We start from the raw sequence: 16,978 nt of genomic DNA on the forward strand, positions 1-16,978 counted from the left end.
GCCACCTCGCCCGGCTATTTTTTGTATTTCTTAGTAGAGACGGGGTTTCACCGTGTTAGCCAGGATGGTCTCGATCTCCTGACCTCGTGATCCGCCCATCTCGGCCTCCCAAAGTGCTGGGATTACAGGCTTGAGCCACCGCGCCCGGCCGTGAGCTAATCTTTTGAGGTAGTCTAGGGTAGTGGCCAGTGGTTGGGGCATTGGAGTCAAGTAGAGTCTGGACTCAGTTGAGTCTCAGACTCTATAAGAACTTAGACCAGTAAGTCACCTCTCTACAGCTCAGTTTCTTCATGTGTAGAATGGGACCAGTGATCACACCGCCCGCTCAGCTGTGGGTGAGGATTAGCGGCCTAGCCTGGCTCCATCAATGTAGTTAGCCCCACAGTTGGCCTGGCTTTTGGTCCAGACCCACCCTTCTGACACGGGCCCCCGCCCTTAGAGTCCTTCCAGCGTGGATGAGGACCCTGCTCTGATCTGGGGTTCTCTTGGGGGACTTCCCTGTCGCCATTCTCTTTGGAGATCCTGCACTGCCCTAGGAAGAGTGGGCCCAGGCTGCACAGTTGGTCCTTGGTCACAGAGGATCCCACCACTTCTTCAGGGCCTCAAGGCAATCCTGCCTCTCTCTGTGCCCCTCTTCCCGCTGTGAACTGAGGGGAGGGGAAAATCATCCACTCCTCAGCAGTTTCCAAGTTGCTTTGTCTAGTTCAGCGCCCAGAGGATCCTGCTGGGGGAGCCTTTTAGGATGAGACCAGGAGTGGCCCATGGTGGGGTGTAGGGTCCATCGCTCCTATATGAAGACCCCCTCTGTCCTCTTTCCCACTTGCCCTAAGCTGCTCCTCCCTCCCCATCCCCATCTCCGTCCCAAAGACTGGAGCTGCTGGATCTGTGGACGGAGACATGCCCCCGTTTCACACATTGAGAAACAGGCCCCAGTGGGGCCAGGGAAGGCTGCACCTGGGCCTCTGGATTCCTTTTGTTCTGTGTGGGGTGGGGGCTGATGGACTGTGGAGAGGGCAGGAGAGCTGTCTAGAAGGGTTGGTCACCTCATGGGCAAATGCTTGGAAGCTGGTCTGAGTCCACAGTGCAGTGTGGACGTGTGTGTGTGTGTATGTGTGTGTATGTGTGTAGGTGTGTGTGTATATAAGTGTGTGTATGAGTGTGTGTGTCTATGAGTGTGTCTATGAGTGTATGTGTGTAGGTGTGAATGTGTGTGTAAATGTGTGTATGAGTGTGTGTATGAGTGTGTGTAGGTGTGTGTATGAGTGTGTGTATGAGTGTGTGTATGAGTGTGTATGTGTGTGTGTGTATGAGTGTGTATGAGTGTGTGTGTATGTGTGTATGAGTGTGTGTGTATGAGTGTGTGTATGTGTGTATGTGTGTGTATGAGTGTGTGAGTGTGTGTGTCTATGAGTGTATGTGTGTGTATGAGTGTGTGAGTTTGTGTATGTGTGTGTGTGTGAGTGTATGTGTGTGTATGTGTGTGTATGAGTGTGTGTATGAGTGTATGTGTGTGTGTGTATGAATGTGTGTATGAGTGTGTGTATGAGTGTGTGTGTATGTGTATGTGTGTGTGTATGAGTGTGTGTATGTGTGTGTGTGGACTCAGAGGTGGATGTCTTGTAGAATGCATGCCCCGTGAAGACAGGAGTAAAAGTTTACCACCATCCACATGAAGATACAGGACATTCCCAGCTCCCCAGGAAGTTGCCTGGTTCTAGGCAGGGATTTTTCTTATTCACAGCCAGGAACAGTGCCTGGCATAGTGTGGGCACTCAGCACATGCTCATCGAATGAGTCAGTGAGTGAACGAATGTGAGCCTGCTGTTTGCTGTGGACGAAGGATGTTGCCAGATATTTGAGCAAATACTGGGTGGTGGGAAGAGCTTAGGCTCTGAAGTCTGCAGTCTTGGGCCCGACCCTGGGCTCAGCCCCAGCCTCCCAGCCTAGCTGTGGGGCAAGACTGTGAGGCTTGTGGTGCCCACCTTGTCCAGGTATTGTGACGCACTCGCAGCAGCAGGCATTGCTCGAGACAGCACAGGTGCTTGCGAAATGGCTGTGTGTCGGGAACACCAGCTCCTGTGGGTGGCTTTCTGTTCTGGTGGCATTGCCCACACACACAGCTGTGTGCCGACAAGGGTTGTGCAAATAGGGTTGTGTTTGGATGTATGCGATGCCCTGTTTGGGGGTCAGTCTCTGCCTCGCTCACACATTCTCTTCTCCTTTTCACAGACATGCTTCAGCTTATCAACAACCAAGACAGTGACTTCCCTGGCCTGTTTGACCCGCCCTATGCTGGGAGTGGGGCAGGGGGCACAGACCCTGCCAGCCCCGATACCAGCTCCCCAGGCAGCTTGTCTCCACCTCCTACCACACTGAGCTCCTCTCTTGAAGACTTCCTGAGCGGCCCGAAGGCAGCGCCCTCACCCCTGTCCCCTCCCCAGCCTGCACCCACTCCATTGAAGATGTACCCGTCCGTGCCCACTTTCTCCCCTGGGCCTGGTATCAAGGAAGAGTCAGTGCCATTGAGCATCCTGCAGAACCCTACCCCGCAGCCCCTGCCAGGGGCCCTCCTGCCACAGAGCTTCCCAGCCCCAGCCCCAGCCCCACCGCAGTTCAGCTCCACCCCCGTGTTAGGCTACCCCAGCCCTCCGGGAGGCTTCTCCACAGGTAAGGGGGATGTGTGGTGGGAGGGGACACCTGGGGTGGGACTCCCAGGAGCACAGGAAGAAGCTTCCGCTGTGATGTGAGTAGAGGTCTGTGCAGGCTTTAGAAACTGGGGCTCCACTCTGCGCTTGAGACACCGTGTTACTAGCAGTCCTGGTGTGCTCGTTGCCAGGGTAGGCGCAACCTCAGACTGGAGGCCTGCCTTGAAGCCAGTGCATTTGCATCAGGGCCCAGGCAGGGACTATCCATAGGAAGCCACATGGAGCAATGACTCATCCAAGGCCAGTTGGTGATAGACACCTGAAGAGCAGGTTGAAAGTGGGAGAGGGCAGTCTGTGCCTGCAGCCCCAGGCTTTATTTCTGCAGGGAGCCCTCCTGGGAGCACCCAGCAGCCGCTGCCTGGCCTGCCACTGGCTTCCCCGCCAGGGGTCCCGCCCGTCTCCTTGCACACCCAGCTCCAGAGTGTGGCCCCCCAGCGGCTACTGACAGTCACAGCTGCCCCCACGGCAGCCCCTGCAACGACCACTGTGACCTCGCAGATCCAGCAGGTCCCGGTGAGGGGTCTGGCCAGGGGTTGGGGAGGGCACGGCCCCTGGCCCAGCCACACAGCTTACGGCCAAGCCCTCTCCCACCCTTAGGTCCTGCTGCAGCCCCACTTCATCAAGGCAGACTCGCTGCTTCTCACAGCCATGAAGACAGACGGAACCACTGTGAAGGCGGCGGGTCTCAGCCCCCTGGTCTCTGGCACCACTGTGCAGACAGGGCCTTTGCCGGTGGGTAATGTGGGCAGGGCATAAGGGAGTGGGGTCTGATGGCCGGGCACGGTGGCTCAAGCCTGTAATCCCAGCACTTTGGGAGGCCGAGACGGGTGGATCACGAGGTCAGGAGATCGAGACCATCCTGGCTAACACGATGAAACCCCGTCTCTACTAAAAAATACAAAAAACTAGCCGGGCAAGGTGGCGGGCGCCTGTAGTCCCAGCTACTTGGGAGGCTGAGGCAGGAGAATGGCGTGAACCTGGGAGGTGGAGCTTGCAGTGAGCTGAGATCTGGCCACTGCACTCCAGCCTGGGCAACAGAGCGAGACTCTGTCTCAAAAAAAAAAAAAAAAAAAAAAGGGAGTGGGGTCTGCACACACACATGCACACCTGGTAACATGTGCCTGGTCCTGCAGACCCTGGTGAGTGGCGGAACCATCTTGGCAACAGTCCCGCTGGTTGTAGATGCGGACAAGCTACCTATCAACCGGCTGGCGGCTGGCAGCAAGGCCCCGGGCTCAGCCCAGAGCCGTGGAGAGAAGCGCACAGCCCACAACGCCATTGAGAAGCGATACCGCTCCTCCATCAATGACAAAATCATTGAGCTCAAGGATCTGGTGGTGGGCACTGAGGCAAAGGTGTGGAGAGGCCTGCAGGGGCACAGACTGGGGTGTCCCTAGGAAGGAACAGATCAGGGGCAACTGGAAGGAAGAGAGGGAGTGAGACTGAGCCTGGACAAGCAGGGAATTGGGCTTCAGCATCCCCAGGCCTGGCCAGCCTCGTTTATCTAGTTAAACGGGTTTGCAGGCCTCTTCAATAAAGGTGGGGCTGTGCTAGGCATGGGGGATGCAGCAATGAACCAGACAGACAAAAACTGTCCCTCAAAGAGGAGCCCATGTTCTGGTGGGGGAGATGGACAGTAGGCAGGATGAATAAGTGCTCGAGTCCACCACATTTGACTCATTGCAGAGAAAGCAGGAAGAGGGATGGTGAGGGTCCCCTGGTGGTAGCCAGGGAAGGCCCCCCTGAGACGGCGCCAGGCACAGCAGCAGCTAGCCAGACCCTGCTGTTTGCATCTTACATCCTAACCCGATGCTCGGCCTGGGAGGTGGGTGCTACTAGGCGAGGAACATTTCAGGGAGAAGGAACAAGTGCAAAGGTCCTGAGGCAGTAGTGTTGCAAAGCAGCTCCGCAACCCCTTGGTAGGGCCCCCCAACCCCACAACCCCCGACCTCACGGGCCACCTGTGCTCTCCTCCTCCTTTCCACACCGTGTAGCTGAATAAATCTGCTGTCTTGCGCAAGGCCATCGACTACATTCGCTTTCTGCAACACAGCAACCAGAAACTCAAGCAGGAGAACCTAAGTCTGCGCACTGCTGTCCACAAAAGCAGTGAGTCTTGGCTTTATTGAGTTCCAGTTGGGCCTCTCCTCTAGCCTGGCTCTGCACCCCCCGGCCCTGCCCCTGTCCCTAGCCCCACCCTGCCCTTGGTTCTGGCCCACCCTCTGCCCCGCCTACCTCACCCTTGGCTCTAGCCCCACCTTCAGCTCTAGTCCCTTGGTTACCTCTGGTCCTGAAAGAGCCCTGGTGCCTCCCTTTGGCCCTAACCCAGCCCCATCGAAGCTTCCTGGGCCAGCTTTAGGAGCTACAGCAGTCCCTAGACCCCCAAGGGCCTAAGCTCTCATTGGGGTCACATATGCAACCTTTACTCCTGGCTCTGTTCCTTTCGGTCCACAGAATCTCTGAAGGATCTGGTGTCGGCCTGTGGCAGTGAAGGGAACACAGATGTGCTCATGGAGGGCGTGAAGACTGAGGTGGAGGATACACTGACCCCACCCCCCTCGGATGCCGGCTCGCCCTTCCAGAGCAGCCCCTTGTCCCTTGGCAGCAGGGGCAGTGGCAGTGGTGGCAGTGGCAGTGACTCGGAGCCTGACAGCCCAGTCTTCGAGGACAGCAAGGTTGGGCCCTGCCACGGTGCCCCCTTCCCCACTCCCAGCCATATCCTCTGAACCTCAGGACAGGGTCAGGAAGACCCTAACAGATCCTACCTCCCATTTCATAGACAGAATAACTGAGGCCTGGAGCCATGTGGGGTCCCACAGTAAGGTGGGCAGAATCCTGACCCCCCTTCCCAGCCTCATGGTCTCTGGGGCCCCTCTGGTTCTGCCCTCACCACCCTGTCCACCCCTACCAGGCAAAGCCAGAGCAGCGGCCGTCTCCGCACAGCCGGGGCATGCTGGACCGCTCCCGCCTGGCCCTGTGCACACTCGTCTTCCTCTGCCTGTCCTGCAACCCCTTGGCCTCCTTGCTGGGGGCCCGGGGGCTTCCTGGCCCCTCAGATATCACCAGCGTCTACCACAGCCCTGGGCGCAACGTGCTGGGCACCGAGAGTAGAGGTGGGACTGGCCAGCCCTGGCATCTTTGGGAGGGCGCTCTGGGGGAGCCCCCAGGCTTGTGAACTTGGGGCTCTGGATTTCCTGGGAGCTGTGTCCCCAGCTTTCCCTCTGTCCATAGATGGCCCTGGCTGGGCCCAGTGGCTGCTGCCCCCAGTGGCCTGGCTGCTCAATGGGCTGCTGGTGCTGGTCTCCTTGGTGCTTCTCTTTGTCTATGGTGAGCCAGTCACGCGGCCGCACTCAGGCCCCGCCGTGCACTTTTGGAGGCATCGCAAGCAGGCTGACTTGGACCTGGCCCGGGTAAGGGGTTGCCCCTGGCAGAGTGGGCAGGGCAGGGACCCCAGGCTGGGAGGGTGCTGGGTGTCAACTCTTGTTCCGCTCTCCCTGTGCACACCATGAATCTGTCCTGTCCTCCCTGTGCCTGGCCGTGCATCCGCAGACCGCCACCGCCCCTCCAGAGCCTGCTGTGGATTGCTCTTCTGAGCTGTGGGGCAGCTGCTCTGACCTCACTTTTCTCACCTGGAAAACCCTCATCCACAGGGGGACTTTGCCCAGGCTGCCCAGCAGCTGTGGCTGGCCCTGCGGGCACTGGGCCGGCCCCTGCCCACCTCCCACCTGGACCTGGCTTGTAGCCTCCTCTGGAACCTCATCCGTCACCTGCTGCAGCGTCTCTGGGTGGGCCGCTGGCTGGCAGGCCGGGCGGGGGGCCTGCAGCGGGACTGTTCCCTGCGGGTGGATGCTCGCGCCAGCGCCCGAGACGCAGCCCTGGTCTACCATAAGCTGCACCAGCTGCACACCATGGGTAGGATGGAGCGTGGGGCGGGCTCCGAGGTGCTCCCTGCTGCCTGTGCTCCACCCACAGCCTCATGCCTGCTTGCCTTCCAGGGAAGTACACAGGCGGGCACCTTACTGCCACCAACCTGGCGCTGAGTGCCCTGAACCTGGCAGAGTGTGCAGGGGATGCTGTGTCTGTGGCAACGCTGGCCGAGATCTATGTGGCAGCTGCATTGAGAGTGAAGACCAGTCTCCCACGGACCTTGCATTTTCTGACAGTGAGTGGGTGGCGGGGGGGTGGGGTGGGGCGGGGGGCTTATCCCTGCAGCTCTCTCCAGAGGCTCGCTGGATAAGAGTTACACGGGATGTTGCAGTGGTTACCAAGGGGGATCCAGGCCAAGCTAGGGCTCAGCCTGGGGTCTGGCCCCAGCCTGTGTCCACTGTGACAGCCCATTTCCCTCCCCTACAGCGCTTCTTCCTGAGCAGTGCCCGCCAGGCCTGCCTGGCACAGAGTGGCTCTGTGCCTCCTGCCATGCAGTGGCTCTGCCACCCCGTGGGCCACCGTTTCTTCGTGGATGGGGACTGGGCCGTGCTCAGTACCCCACGGGAGACCCTGTACAGCTTGGCTGGTAACCCAGGTGCTCTCTTACCCTTTCCCTGTCCCCTCTCCTGTCCCATGTCCTCATTCCTGTTCTGTCCCTTGTCGCCTGAATCTCTGGCTGTCTCTGGCCACCCCAGTCCTTCTCCCTGCCATGGGTTATTGATGTGGGGGCTGTAGGAAGGGAAAGGCCTGGGTGAGTCTCGGTTCCCACTGGGGCTTTCAGAAGCACATGCAGGGATTGAAGGGCAGGTGGCTGATTGGAGAGGTGACCCCAGGCAGCACCGCTGTGGAGTAAGGAAGCGGAGCCAACAGTGGTGCCTTCTCAAGTCGGTTTTCCTTTGGGAGCAGCGTAGGGCAGGCCTCAGTGTTGTCCTGGCCAACGCTGGTGCTGGCGTAGTTATGTCCACCTGTTTTCCCCTGTCCTTGGCACGGGCTGCACCTAGGGGCATGCCGGCACTTCCCAGTGACCCTGAGTGTGGCCCCAGCCCACCCAGGCAAAAGCCCTTAGCTTGGAGAAAAGGGTGGGGCCCTGCTCCCCACCCCACTCACCTCCTCTTCTCCACAGTGGACCCCCTGGCCCAGGTGACTCAGCTATTCCGGGAACATCTCTTGGAGCGAGCACTGAACTGTGTGACCCAGCCCAACCCTAGCCCTGGGTCAGCTGATGGGGACAAGTAAGTGTCATTGTGCCCTCCTCCAGGCAAGGCTCCTCCAGCAGGATTCTGGGAATAGCTCTGTCCTCAACCCTGCGGAGAGGGCCAGAGCTAGGCTACCATGCGTGCCACGCGCCCTTCGTTCCTCTCTGGGTTTCCTCTCCCCACCAGCCTATGGGAGGAGACAGTGGCAGTTTGCAGAGCCAGGGGTCAGGCTGTACTCTAGTGGGCAGGTGGAGAGGGCCAGCACCCTCCTAGGACCCCTGCCATCTGTCCCGACAGCCAACCCTCTCCTGCCACAGGGAATTCTCGGATGCCCTCGGGTACCTGCAGCTGCTGAACAGCTGTTCTGATGCCGCGGGGGCTCCTGCCTGCAGCTTCTCCATCAGTTCCAGCATGGCCACCACCACCGGTGAGCCCCCGGCCCCTGCCCTGGCTCCCTTCTCAGTCCCCGTGCAGCGTGGCTGAGGGTTCAGGGGACCCTCCCTCTTTTGCAGGCATAGACCCAGTGGCCAAGTGGTGGGCCTCTCTGACAGCTGTGGTAATCCACTGGCTGCGGCGGGACGAGGAGGCGGCTGAGCGGCTGTGCCCACTGGTGGAGCACCTGCCCCGGGTGCTGCAGGAGTCTGAGTGAGTGCACGGCAGGTTCCTCCTGCCTGGCCCTGGGCCCAGCCTCCCTCATCCCCTGGGCACTATGCCTCCACTCAGCCTTTGTGCAGGAGGGGTCACCACCTTTTATCCCCAGGGAACTCGAGCCAGGGCAGTGGGAGGCACTCAGCCAGGGCTTGTGGACTGGTCTGATTGGCACTCTTCTGCCCTGGTCCCAACAGGAGACCCCTGCCCAGGGCGGCTCTGCACTCCTTCAAGGCTGCCCGGGCCCTGCTGGGCTGTGCCAAGGCAGAGTCTGGTCCAGCCAGCCTGACCATCTGTGAGAAGGCCAGTGGGTACCTGCAGGACAGCCTGGCTACCACACCAGCCAGCAGCTCCATTGACAAGGTGAGGGGTGGGGCCAGGGGCCTGGCAGGGCTGGGGGACTCAGCCTTCCATTCCCTGGTCCTTCTCCCCAGGCCCCAGGGACTGCAGAAGACCATGGGGTTAGCCCAAGCAGCACAGGATGAGGGGTCCAGCAGATAGGAGGTCCAGCAGTCCTTGCTTTTTGGCTAAGGCTTCTGTCTAGAGGAGAGGGGTTGCCCTTATCTGGCCTCAGTTTCCCCATTCTGGGAGGATGGGGGTGGATGGTGTGGTAGGATCCCTTTGGAGGCCCTGCATCAGGAGGGCTGGACAGCTGCTCCTGGGCCGGTGGCGGGCGTGGGGGCCAAGAGAGGCGGGCGGCCCCGCGGTGCATTGCTGTTGCATTGCACGTGTGTGAGGCGGGTGCAGTGCCTCGGCAGTGCAGCCCGGAGCCGGCCCCTGGCACCGCGGGCCCCCATCCTGCCCCTCCCAGAGTTGGAGCCCTGGTGACCCTGCCCTGCCCGCCACCCCCAGGCCGTGCAGCTGTTCCTGTGTGACCTGCTCCTTGTGGTACGCACCAGCCTGTGGCGGCAGCAGCAGCCCCCGGCCCCGGCCCCGGCAGCCCAGGGCACCAGCAGCGGGCCTCAGGCTTCTGCCCTTGAGCTGCGTGGCTTCCAGCGGGACCTGAGCAGCTTGAGGCGGCTGGCACAGAGCTTCCGGCCTGCCATGCGGAGGGTGAGTGCCCAATGGCTCCCTGTCCTCAAGATGGGGAGTCAGGCAGTGGTGGAGAGGGACAGCCCTGAGCCTCCACTCTCCTGGCCCCCAGGTGTTTCTACATGAGGCCACGGCCCGGCTGATGGCGGGGGCCAGCCCCACACGGACACACCAACTCCTCGACCGCAGTCTCAGGCGGCGGGCAGGCCCCGGTGGCAAAGGAGGTGAGGGGCAGCTGCTGACCAGGGATGTGCTGTCTGCTCAGCAGGGAAGGGCACACATGGGGTGTGATACCAAGGGAGGCTGCGTGTGTGTCAGACGGGACAGACAGGCCTGGCACAGTGGCTCTCACGCCTAGCACTTTGGGAGGCCCAGTCAGGAGGATCGCTTGAGCCCAGGAGTTGGAGGCCGCAGTGAGCCTGGGTGACAGGGAGAGTCCCTATCTCAAGGAAAAAAACAAAAAAGCATCTTCTTGGTGGTTACCTGATGACAGTTTCTTTCACAAGAAATCAGTGGGGCAACTGTCATTTGTGGGATATATGACTACACGTGCGTGACTCAGTCTGTGGACTTTATGTGTGGGCTGAGACTAGGGTGGGGAGAGGGGGACGTGTATACTAGGTATGGGCGGCTGGTGCCTTTGCTTGTGTGTGGGCGGGGCTCCCGCGGGGGCGTGGCCAGCCTGAGCCCCATCCCTGACACATCCTTGTGTGCGCAGGCGCGGTGGCGGAGCTGGAGCCGCGGCCCACGAGGCGGGAGCACGCGGAGGCCTTGCTGCTAGCCTCCTGCTACCTGCCCCCTGGCTTCCTGTCGGCGCCCGGGCAGCGCGTGGGCATGCTGGCTGAGGCGGCGCGCACGCTCGAGAAGCTTGGCGATCGCCGGCTGCTGCACGACTGTCAGCAGATGCTCATGCGCCTGGGCGGTGGGACCACTGTCACTTCCAGCTAGAACCCGTATCCCCGGCCTCAGCACCCCTGTCTCTAGCCACTTCTGTCCCGTGCAGCTTCTGTCCTGTGTCGAAGCCCTGAAGGCCGAAGGCAGTGCGAGAGACCCTGGCCTCCACGGTTCACCCGCGGCTGCGCTGTCCCTTCGGGGTGGAAGGCCAGAGGGGCGCAAACCCGACCCTAAGACCGGCGGCCATGATGGTGCTGACCTCTGGTGGCCTATCGGGGCACTGCAGGAGCCGAGCTGTTCGAGGCGGGGGCGGGGGGGGCCCTCCTTGCTCTGCAGGCACCTTAGTGGCTTTTTTCCTCCTGTTTAGAGGGAAGAGATGGGTACATTTCCCTGCGCTGACGGAAGCCAACTTGGCTTTCCCGGACTGCAAGCGGGGCTCTAGCCCCAGAGGCCTCTCTCTCCCTCGTGGGAAGACGTGTACATAGTGTAGGTCAGCGTGCTCAGCCTCCTGACCTGAGGCTCCTGTGCTACTTTGCCTTTTGCAAACTTTATTTTCATAGATTGAGAAGTTTTGTACAGAGAATTAAAAATGAAATTATTTATAATCTGGGTTTTGTGTCTTCAGCTGATTGATGTGCTGACCAGTGAGAGTGCTTGGGCCCTCCCCCAGCACCTTGGAAAAGGCTTCCCTCCCCTCTCCGGCCACAACTTAGCTCTTTCTGATGTTAGTAGCGGGAGTGGGGAGGGCTGGCTGTATGGCCTCCAGCTGACCTGTCCCCCTGTTCCCAGGGCACGTTTGGGCTGTCAACCCTTAGGGCCTCGATGGGGTCAGTTGTCCCTTCTCACCTCCCAGCTGTGTCCCCATCAGGTCCCTGGGTGGCATGGGAGGATGGACTGTCCTCCAGGACCTGTTTGTTGTATGACAGGAGCTACAGCTTGGGTCTCCCTGCAAGTCTGGCACGTCTCACCTGCCCCCATCCTAGCCCCTCGTCCTCTCACAGCAAAGAAGCCTCCTCCCTCCCGACCCGCCGCCACACTGGAGAGGGGGCACAGGCGCGGAGAGTCTTCCTGTTCTGTGAAGGGCGGGCTCCCTGACTCCATTCATGCCCCCCTGAGCCCCTCCCTTCATTCCCATTCCCCAACCTAAAAACTGGCCCGGCTCCCAGCTGAATCTGGTCGGAATCCACGGGCTGCAGATTTTCCAAAACAATCGTTGTATCTTTATTGACTTTTTTTTTTTTTTTCTGAATGCAATGACTGTTTTTTACTCTTAAGGAAAATAAACATCTTTTAGAAACAGCTCGATACACACAATCTTCAGTGTGAAGCAATATACTAATAAGAACACTAGTCGTCTTAACATTTACAGTCTTCATATATATTATATATATGTATATGTATACATATATATACACTATATAACGAGGCCAGATATAATACACACGTTTACCATTTTACAGTCATATGTACAGGAAGTTGCTAGGGCGGCCCTGGGCTGGGGGCTGCATCAGGCCTATCGAAGCGTGGACAGAGCTGAGGACACGGACGGACAGGCAGACGGACTGGCAGGGACTGGCCCAGGCCGGTGGTGGCTGCGTGGGCAAGGGGCGTCGTGGTAGCCCCCTACCCGGCAAAGGCCCGGTTGGGGCTCTGCTGCGGGCGCACGACGCACGGCGGCGACACACGGGAGAAGCGAGCATGTTCCCAACATATATACATTCTATGTAACATATATATAGAGGGGTACACAGGTTTTGTACACGAATCTAGCGCTGTCCCTGCTCCCGTGCAGAGTGGGCGCGGCGGTCCCTGGTGGTGCACAACGGTCGCGCGTCCGCCGGAGGTGCGTTCTGGCCGCTTCTTGGGTTTTGCGCTCCCAGGCTGGGCTCCAGGGGTGGGGTGGACTGGAAAGGGGACGAACAGAGGCCAAAGGGTGTCCCAGTCCCGCCCACAACCTCTCGGAGAGCCCGCAACCCCTAACTGAGCACAGCCCAGGTCTACCCCGGCTTTGCCCGAAACGCATGACAGATCTGGCAAAGGCTGGGCGGGAAGGCCCCTGGAAGCGTTCCGCACGGTTTGTTCCAAAGGCTCAGGTCCCTCCAGCGCCTGCCTAGCCCGCTCTTAGAAAGGCTTCCTTTCTCCCCCGCCTAGTCCACGGAGCCAGGAGCCGCCCTCCGCCTCTTCCAGAACTGTTTCGACCCCCACCCCCAAGCCCAGGGCTCCCAGCTGCACGCCACGACCAACTGGGGTGGCGACAGCACCCACGTGGAATGTGTGCCACGTCGTCTTGAGATTCCAGAGGGGAAAAGCGTCCCCAGGCCAAAGCCGTCTCGCACCCTCGCCGGAGGCTGAGCGCCCCGGGGAGTCTGGCCGCTCCGCGGGCTCCCCCTCCGCAAGCCTGGCCCCTGGGGTGGGCAAGAACGCCCTGTGCCGTCCGGTTCCGGGAGCAGGCGGCTCCGGAACGGGTTTTCCTCCCAACCCGGGGCCGCAAGTCTGAGCCCTAGGCGGCCGGATCCACGATCCGGGACCCGGATCAAGGATCGGCTCTGGACCCGCACTGGGAGCAGCTCAAAGGCCCGGGGGCTGCGCAGGCGGCTCCTCTCCTTCGGCGGCGGGCGGGCAGGCGGGCTCCGGCGGCTCCTCCGGCCGTTGGGGTGGATTACAACGGCAGCCTCTGCAAAAGACGCCCGCCCACCCGTTACCGACGACCGCGGACCTCAAAGGCCACAGGCCCCGCCCCCGGTGTGGGCCCGCCCCCCAGGCCCCCGACCCAGGCGACGCTAGAGCGCGGCTGGGGTCTCCGCCCGAGGCCGTCGGCCCCACCCCTTCTGGCCCCACCCCATCCACCTTCACCTTTACCTCCGTGCCACCGTCCCGCGCCCCCGCCTGCTCCACTCTGTCACCTATCTTGGGGAGCTGCGGGGAGGCCGTCCCAGGGACGCCCTTCAGCCCCTGGCTGCCCATGCCCCGACGCCGGCGGGTTTTCGGCGGCTGCGGCGGCATCGCGCAAGTGGACGGGGACCTGAGCTGGACGGCAGCGGGGGCTCCTGGGGGTGGGCGAGGAGAGCTCCCTCCCTCTCGGGCTGGGCCCTGCGGGGCTGCGCAGCCAAGGGGCGGCGGACTGTGAAGGAGGTGCGAGGTGGGGCTCGTCTCCCGCTTGACACCCCTCCCCCTACAAAACACTGTGGTCCCCTACCTTATGTTTGGGACATTTCAAAGAAAAGTTCTCTTCGATGAATATGCAACCTGTGACCAAAGAGAAGTTTCGGTGGTTAGGACGGGGTGGAGGCTCACAGCTGTGGGGTTTTGTAGGCCGCCAGGAGGGGAGCCGCACTGCCCGCGCGGCTCTAGACTGCAGGGGCTCTTTTCCAAGAGTTAATCAGATCCTGCACAAAACCCTCCACACTCCACTCCACGGCGCGGGTGAGGCTCCTGGTCTGGCGGTCTTGACTCACCTCACCTCCTCCACCGAGAGCTTTTCCCGCTGAGTTCCATGAGCCGCCCCTCCTCACTTGAGGCAGTCCCTCACTCCCTCCCTCCGGCCTTACTCTGCCAGCCGCACTTGTCACTGCCTCCTAAGAGGCTGACCTGTGTGATCTTCTCTTGCTCCTTGTTTCTTTTTCTTTTTGAGATGGAGTTTCACTCTGTCACCCAGGCTGGAGTGCAGTAGCGCGATCTTGGCTCACTGCAACCTCCGCCTCCCGGGTTCAAGCGATTCTCCTGCCTCAGCCTCCGGAGTAGCTGGGATTACAGGCATGCGCCACCGCACCGGGCTAATTTTTGTTTTTTCAGTAGAGACGGAGTTTCACCATGTTGGCCAGGCTGGTCTCAAACTCCTGACCTCAGGTAATCCACCCCGCTTGGCCTCCCAAAGTGCTGGGATTACAGGCGTGAGCCACCGCGCCCGGCCTTGCTCCTTGTTTCCTCCCCACTCTCAGGCAAGCTCCCAGAGGGCACCAGCTCTGTCTTCTTCCCTGGATGTATGCCCGGCTCCTGGAAGAGCTCACTGACTTCCAGTGAGCACGTCATGAACCCCTGTGCACGGACTGGTAGTGGTGTTGCAAGCCTGGATTTGAACATCTGCTACTTATCTGAGCCTGTCTCCACATCTGTAAAATGGGCATTATGCCACCTACTGTATGCCTATCATGGAGATGGAAGGATGGGAGTGTACAGAAACCACTCTGGCGGGAGCAGTGGCTCATACCTGTAATCTCAGCACTTTGGGAGGATGAGGTGAGTGAATCGCTTGAGCCCAGGAGTTCAAGACTAGCCTGGGCAACATGGCAAAACCTCATCTCTATCAAAAACACAAACATTAGCCAGCATGGTGGTGCATGCCTGTAGTCCCAGCTACTGGAGAGGCTGGGGCGGGAGGATCACTTGAGCCTGGGAGGCGGAGGTTGCAGTGAGCTATGATTGTACCACTGCACTCCAGCCTGGGCAACACAGCCAGACCCTGTCTCCGATGAAATAAAATAAAACAAATAAAATTTAAAAATAAACCACCCTGCACACGTGTGGCATGCAGTGGGTGCAGGAGGCGGGGCAGAGAAGACAGCCGAGCATGGCCAGTGCTTATGCCCACCTAGGCCCGGGATGTGTTGCTATCTCAGCGAGTCCCCACTCCCCTGCCTGCTGCCACCTAGGGAGAAGCTGGCTTTTCCCCCAGGGACCCCCCAGCCCCTAGTCCCCTTCTGGGCTCCCCTCCCCCCAAGCCTCACCAGCCACTGTTCTGAACCCCAGACCCAAAAGTAGCTGAAGGCTGGTGCTGTCTTCAACACAATCTTCCTTTCACACTGGAGCTGGCTCTGTGCAATGGCATCGTGACAGGGTGGTGGCCAGAAGGCAGGGCGGGGACAGCTCTGCAGCCCTGAGGGCAGGGCTGGGCGGTAGCAGGCCTCTCTTAGGCGGTCTCCCCTTGTCTCCAGAAGCTGGGAGTGCCTTGGACCTGGAAACTGCCATTCAGGGCCAGCAGCTGCAGATGTGCCACGGCTGTTCCCCTTCCCTTGGCTCAGGCAAGCCAGATGCAGTTCTGGGGCTGGACCAGATTTTCCAAAGACACTGGGCTAAAACCCCAGGCCTGCCCCCGCACGCCTGGGTACTGCAGGCGCTCCCACCAAGGGAAGTTGAGGGTAGGAGGTTGCCACTTCCAAACTGGCTCCCTCAGCACTGCCCTAGCACCACCCCACATGGGGCACGGAGCGGGAGTGACTGGGCAAGGCCAATCCTCAATGATCTGGCTCCTGACCTGGTGCCTGCACCTGGGGAACTTGGGTGCTCACTGACAGGTTGGCCCCAGGGCCTGAGTGGGGAAAGGTTCAGACAGGACACTGGGGTGTAGCAGCCTCTGCCTGCTCTTCAGAGTCACTGCTTGTCTCCAAAGTGGGTTCCTTAACAAGGATTGGAAAGTGGCAAGATGAGTAGGCCAGGACAGCGCGGTGCAGGGCAGAGGCTGGCAGCCAATGGGCAGCCCTGGTGCCCTGCAGTCCCAGTGCCTGATGCAGAGGCCTGGGGCTCCTCCCTGGCCAGACATCGGATCAGCCTGCCCAGCCCGCTCCCTCAGTGCCCTCTCACTCCCACCCCACCCCCCGCCGCCTGGCTGGCAGAAAGAGTCGCCCTGGGGGCCCTCCCTGTACCCCAAGCGCCCGTCCTCCCCACCTTCACTCTCGAGCTTACTTGTTCCCCCTCGCCTTCTCTGGCAGCTGTTCCTCAGTTTCCCAGGGGTCCACCCTCCTCCTCAGCCAGCTGTTCCATGGTGAACACAACCCCGCTATCTTGTCCCTTCCAGAGCTCTGATGAGCCCCCGCCTGCTGATGATGGGCGACACTCGGTCCTGAGCCCAGATGCCCACACTTTGTATGTCCACAGCGGCCTCTGCTGCAGTGTGGCCAAAGGGAACTGCCGTGTGTGTAGATGGCCTGGCAGAGCAGCCCCGTCCCCTCCTCGCACCCGGGTCCTTTGTGGTGTGGCTCTGTAGCTCACCCCATGGAGAGGTGGCCTGCACGTCTCTGTGCTGGACTTGGGATCTGCTTTGGCTAACAGAACGTGGTGAAGTCCAGGACCTAGGCTGTGACAGGCCCTGTGACCTCCACTCTCTCAGAGCCCTGCTGCCGCCATGAGGACGCACCCAGGCCAGCCTGCTGGAGGATGAGACCGCATAGAGCAAAGGCAAGCTGGTCCAGCTGGGGCCACCCTAGATCATCCCACTCCCAGCAGAGTCTGTGGCCAACTCATGCCCTTTTGAGGAATAATGAAGGGCTGGCGCTGGAGAAATGAAGCTGGGCCTGGAAGGGCCAGAAGCTCTGCAGCAGCAGCTAATAACTCCATTTGCACGTCTGTACCCTACTTCTCCCCTTCACGGGGAAGCTGGGCATCAGGCTTGCCACCTCCCTCTCCCTCATCATCAAGTCCCATGGATTCTGTGCCAGCACAGTCTCTGAGGTGTATGTCTCCATTTACAGCATTCCCAGTCCCTTTCCTGCCTCAATCTTCATGGCGCTACAGGGATCCCTGTTATATGAGGAATCCTTCTAGGATTTTACCTGAAACAAAAGTTCTCTTGCTCAAAGCCTA

At 60.3% G+C, this 16,978-nt stretch overlaps 2 protein-coding genes across 4 annotated transcripts in view; one reads left to right on the forward strand and one right to left on the reverse strand.

Moving 5' to 3' along the window:
• The window catches only part of SREBF1 (sterol regulatory element binding transcription factor 1), a 27,847-nt gene extending 16,840 nt beyond the window's left edge, over nucleotides 1-11,007 (forward strand). For 2 of the 3 annotated variants that reach the window (XM_025360921.1, XM_025360920.1), the window contains 18 exons: nucleotides 2,230-2,667; nucleotides 3,031-3,218; nucleotides 3,303-3,437; nucleotides 3,839-4,060; nucleotides 4,700-4,814; nucleotides 5,160-5,380; nucleotides 5,617-5,818; nucleotides 5,937-6,115; nucleotides 6,356-6,617; nucleotides 6,701-6,867; nucleotides 7,059-7,227; nucleotides 7,756-7,864; nucleotides 8,146-8,255; nucleotides 8,341-8,473; nucleotides 8,674-8,839; nucleotides 9,329-9,529; nucleotides 9,621-9,732; nucleotides 10,227-11,007. In XM_025360921.1, coding sequence (XP_025216706.1) covers nucleotides 2,230-2,667; nucleotides 3,031-3,218; nucleotides 3,303-3,437; nucleotides 3,839-4,060; nucleotides 4,700-4,814; nucleotides 5,160-5,380; nucleotides 5,617-5,818; nucleotides 5,937-6,115; nucleotides 6,356-6,617; nucleotides 6,701-6,867; nucleotides 7,059-7,227; nucleotides 7,756-7,864; nucleotides 8,146-8,255; nucleotides 8,341-8,473; nucleotides 8,674-8,839; nucleotides 9,329-9,529; nucleotides 9,621-9,732; nucleotides 10,227-10,456 — 3,359 coding nt within the window. In that variant the 3' untranslated portion in view covers nucleotides 10,457-11,007. The remainder of the gene's footprint in view (nucleotides 1-2,229; nucleotides 2,668-3,030; nucleotides 3,219-3,302; nucleotides 3,438-3,838; nucleotides 4,061-4,699; nucleotides 4,815-5,159; nucleotides 5,381-5,616; nucleotides 5,819-5,936; nucleotides 6,116-6,355; nucleotides 6,618-6,700; nucleotides 6,868-7,058; nucleotides 7,228-7,755; nucleotides 7,865-8,145; nucleotides 8,256-8,340; nucleotides 8,474-8,673; nucleotides 8,840-9,328; nucleotides 9,530-9,620; nucleotides 9,733-10,226) is intronic. The other variant, XM_025360922.1, reaches the window with a different exon arrangement.
• A 592-nt stretch (nucleotides 11,008-11,599) lies between these two features.
• Nucleotides 11,600-16,978, reverse strand: part of RAI1 (retinoic acid induced 1) — a 129,854-nt gene continuing 124,475 nt past the window's right edge. The window contains exons 5-6 of the mRNA XM_025360919.1: nucleotides 13,599-13,648; nucleotides 11,600-13,076 (exon numbers count right to left, since the gene is read on the reverse strand). Coding sequence (XP_025216704.1) covers nucleotides 13,062-13,076; nucleotides 13,599-13,648 — 65 coding nt within the window. The 3' untranslated portion in view covers nucleotides 11,600-13,061. The remainder of the gene's footprint in view (nucleotides 13,077-13,598; nucleotides 13,649-16,978) is intronic.

Source organism: Theropithecus gelada, chromosome 16 (genome assembly GCF_003255815.1).
Source record: "Theropithecus gelada isolate Dixy chromosome 16, Tgel_1.0, whole genome shotgun sequence".
NCBI lineage: Eukaryota > Metazoa > Chordata > Mammalia > Primates > Cercopithecidae > Theropithecus > Theropithecus gelada.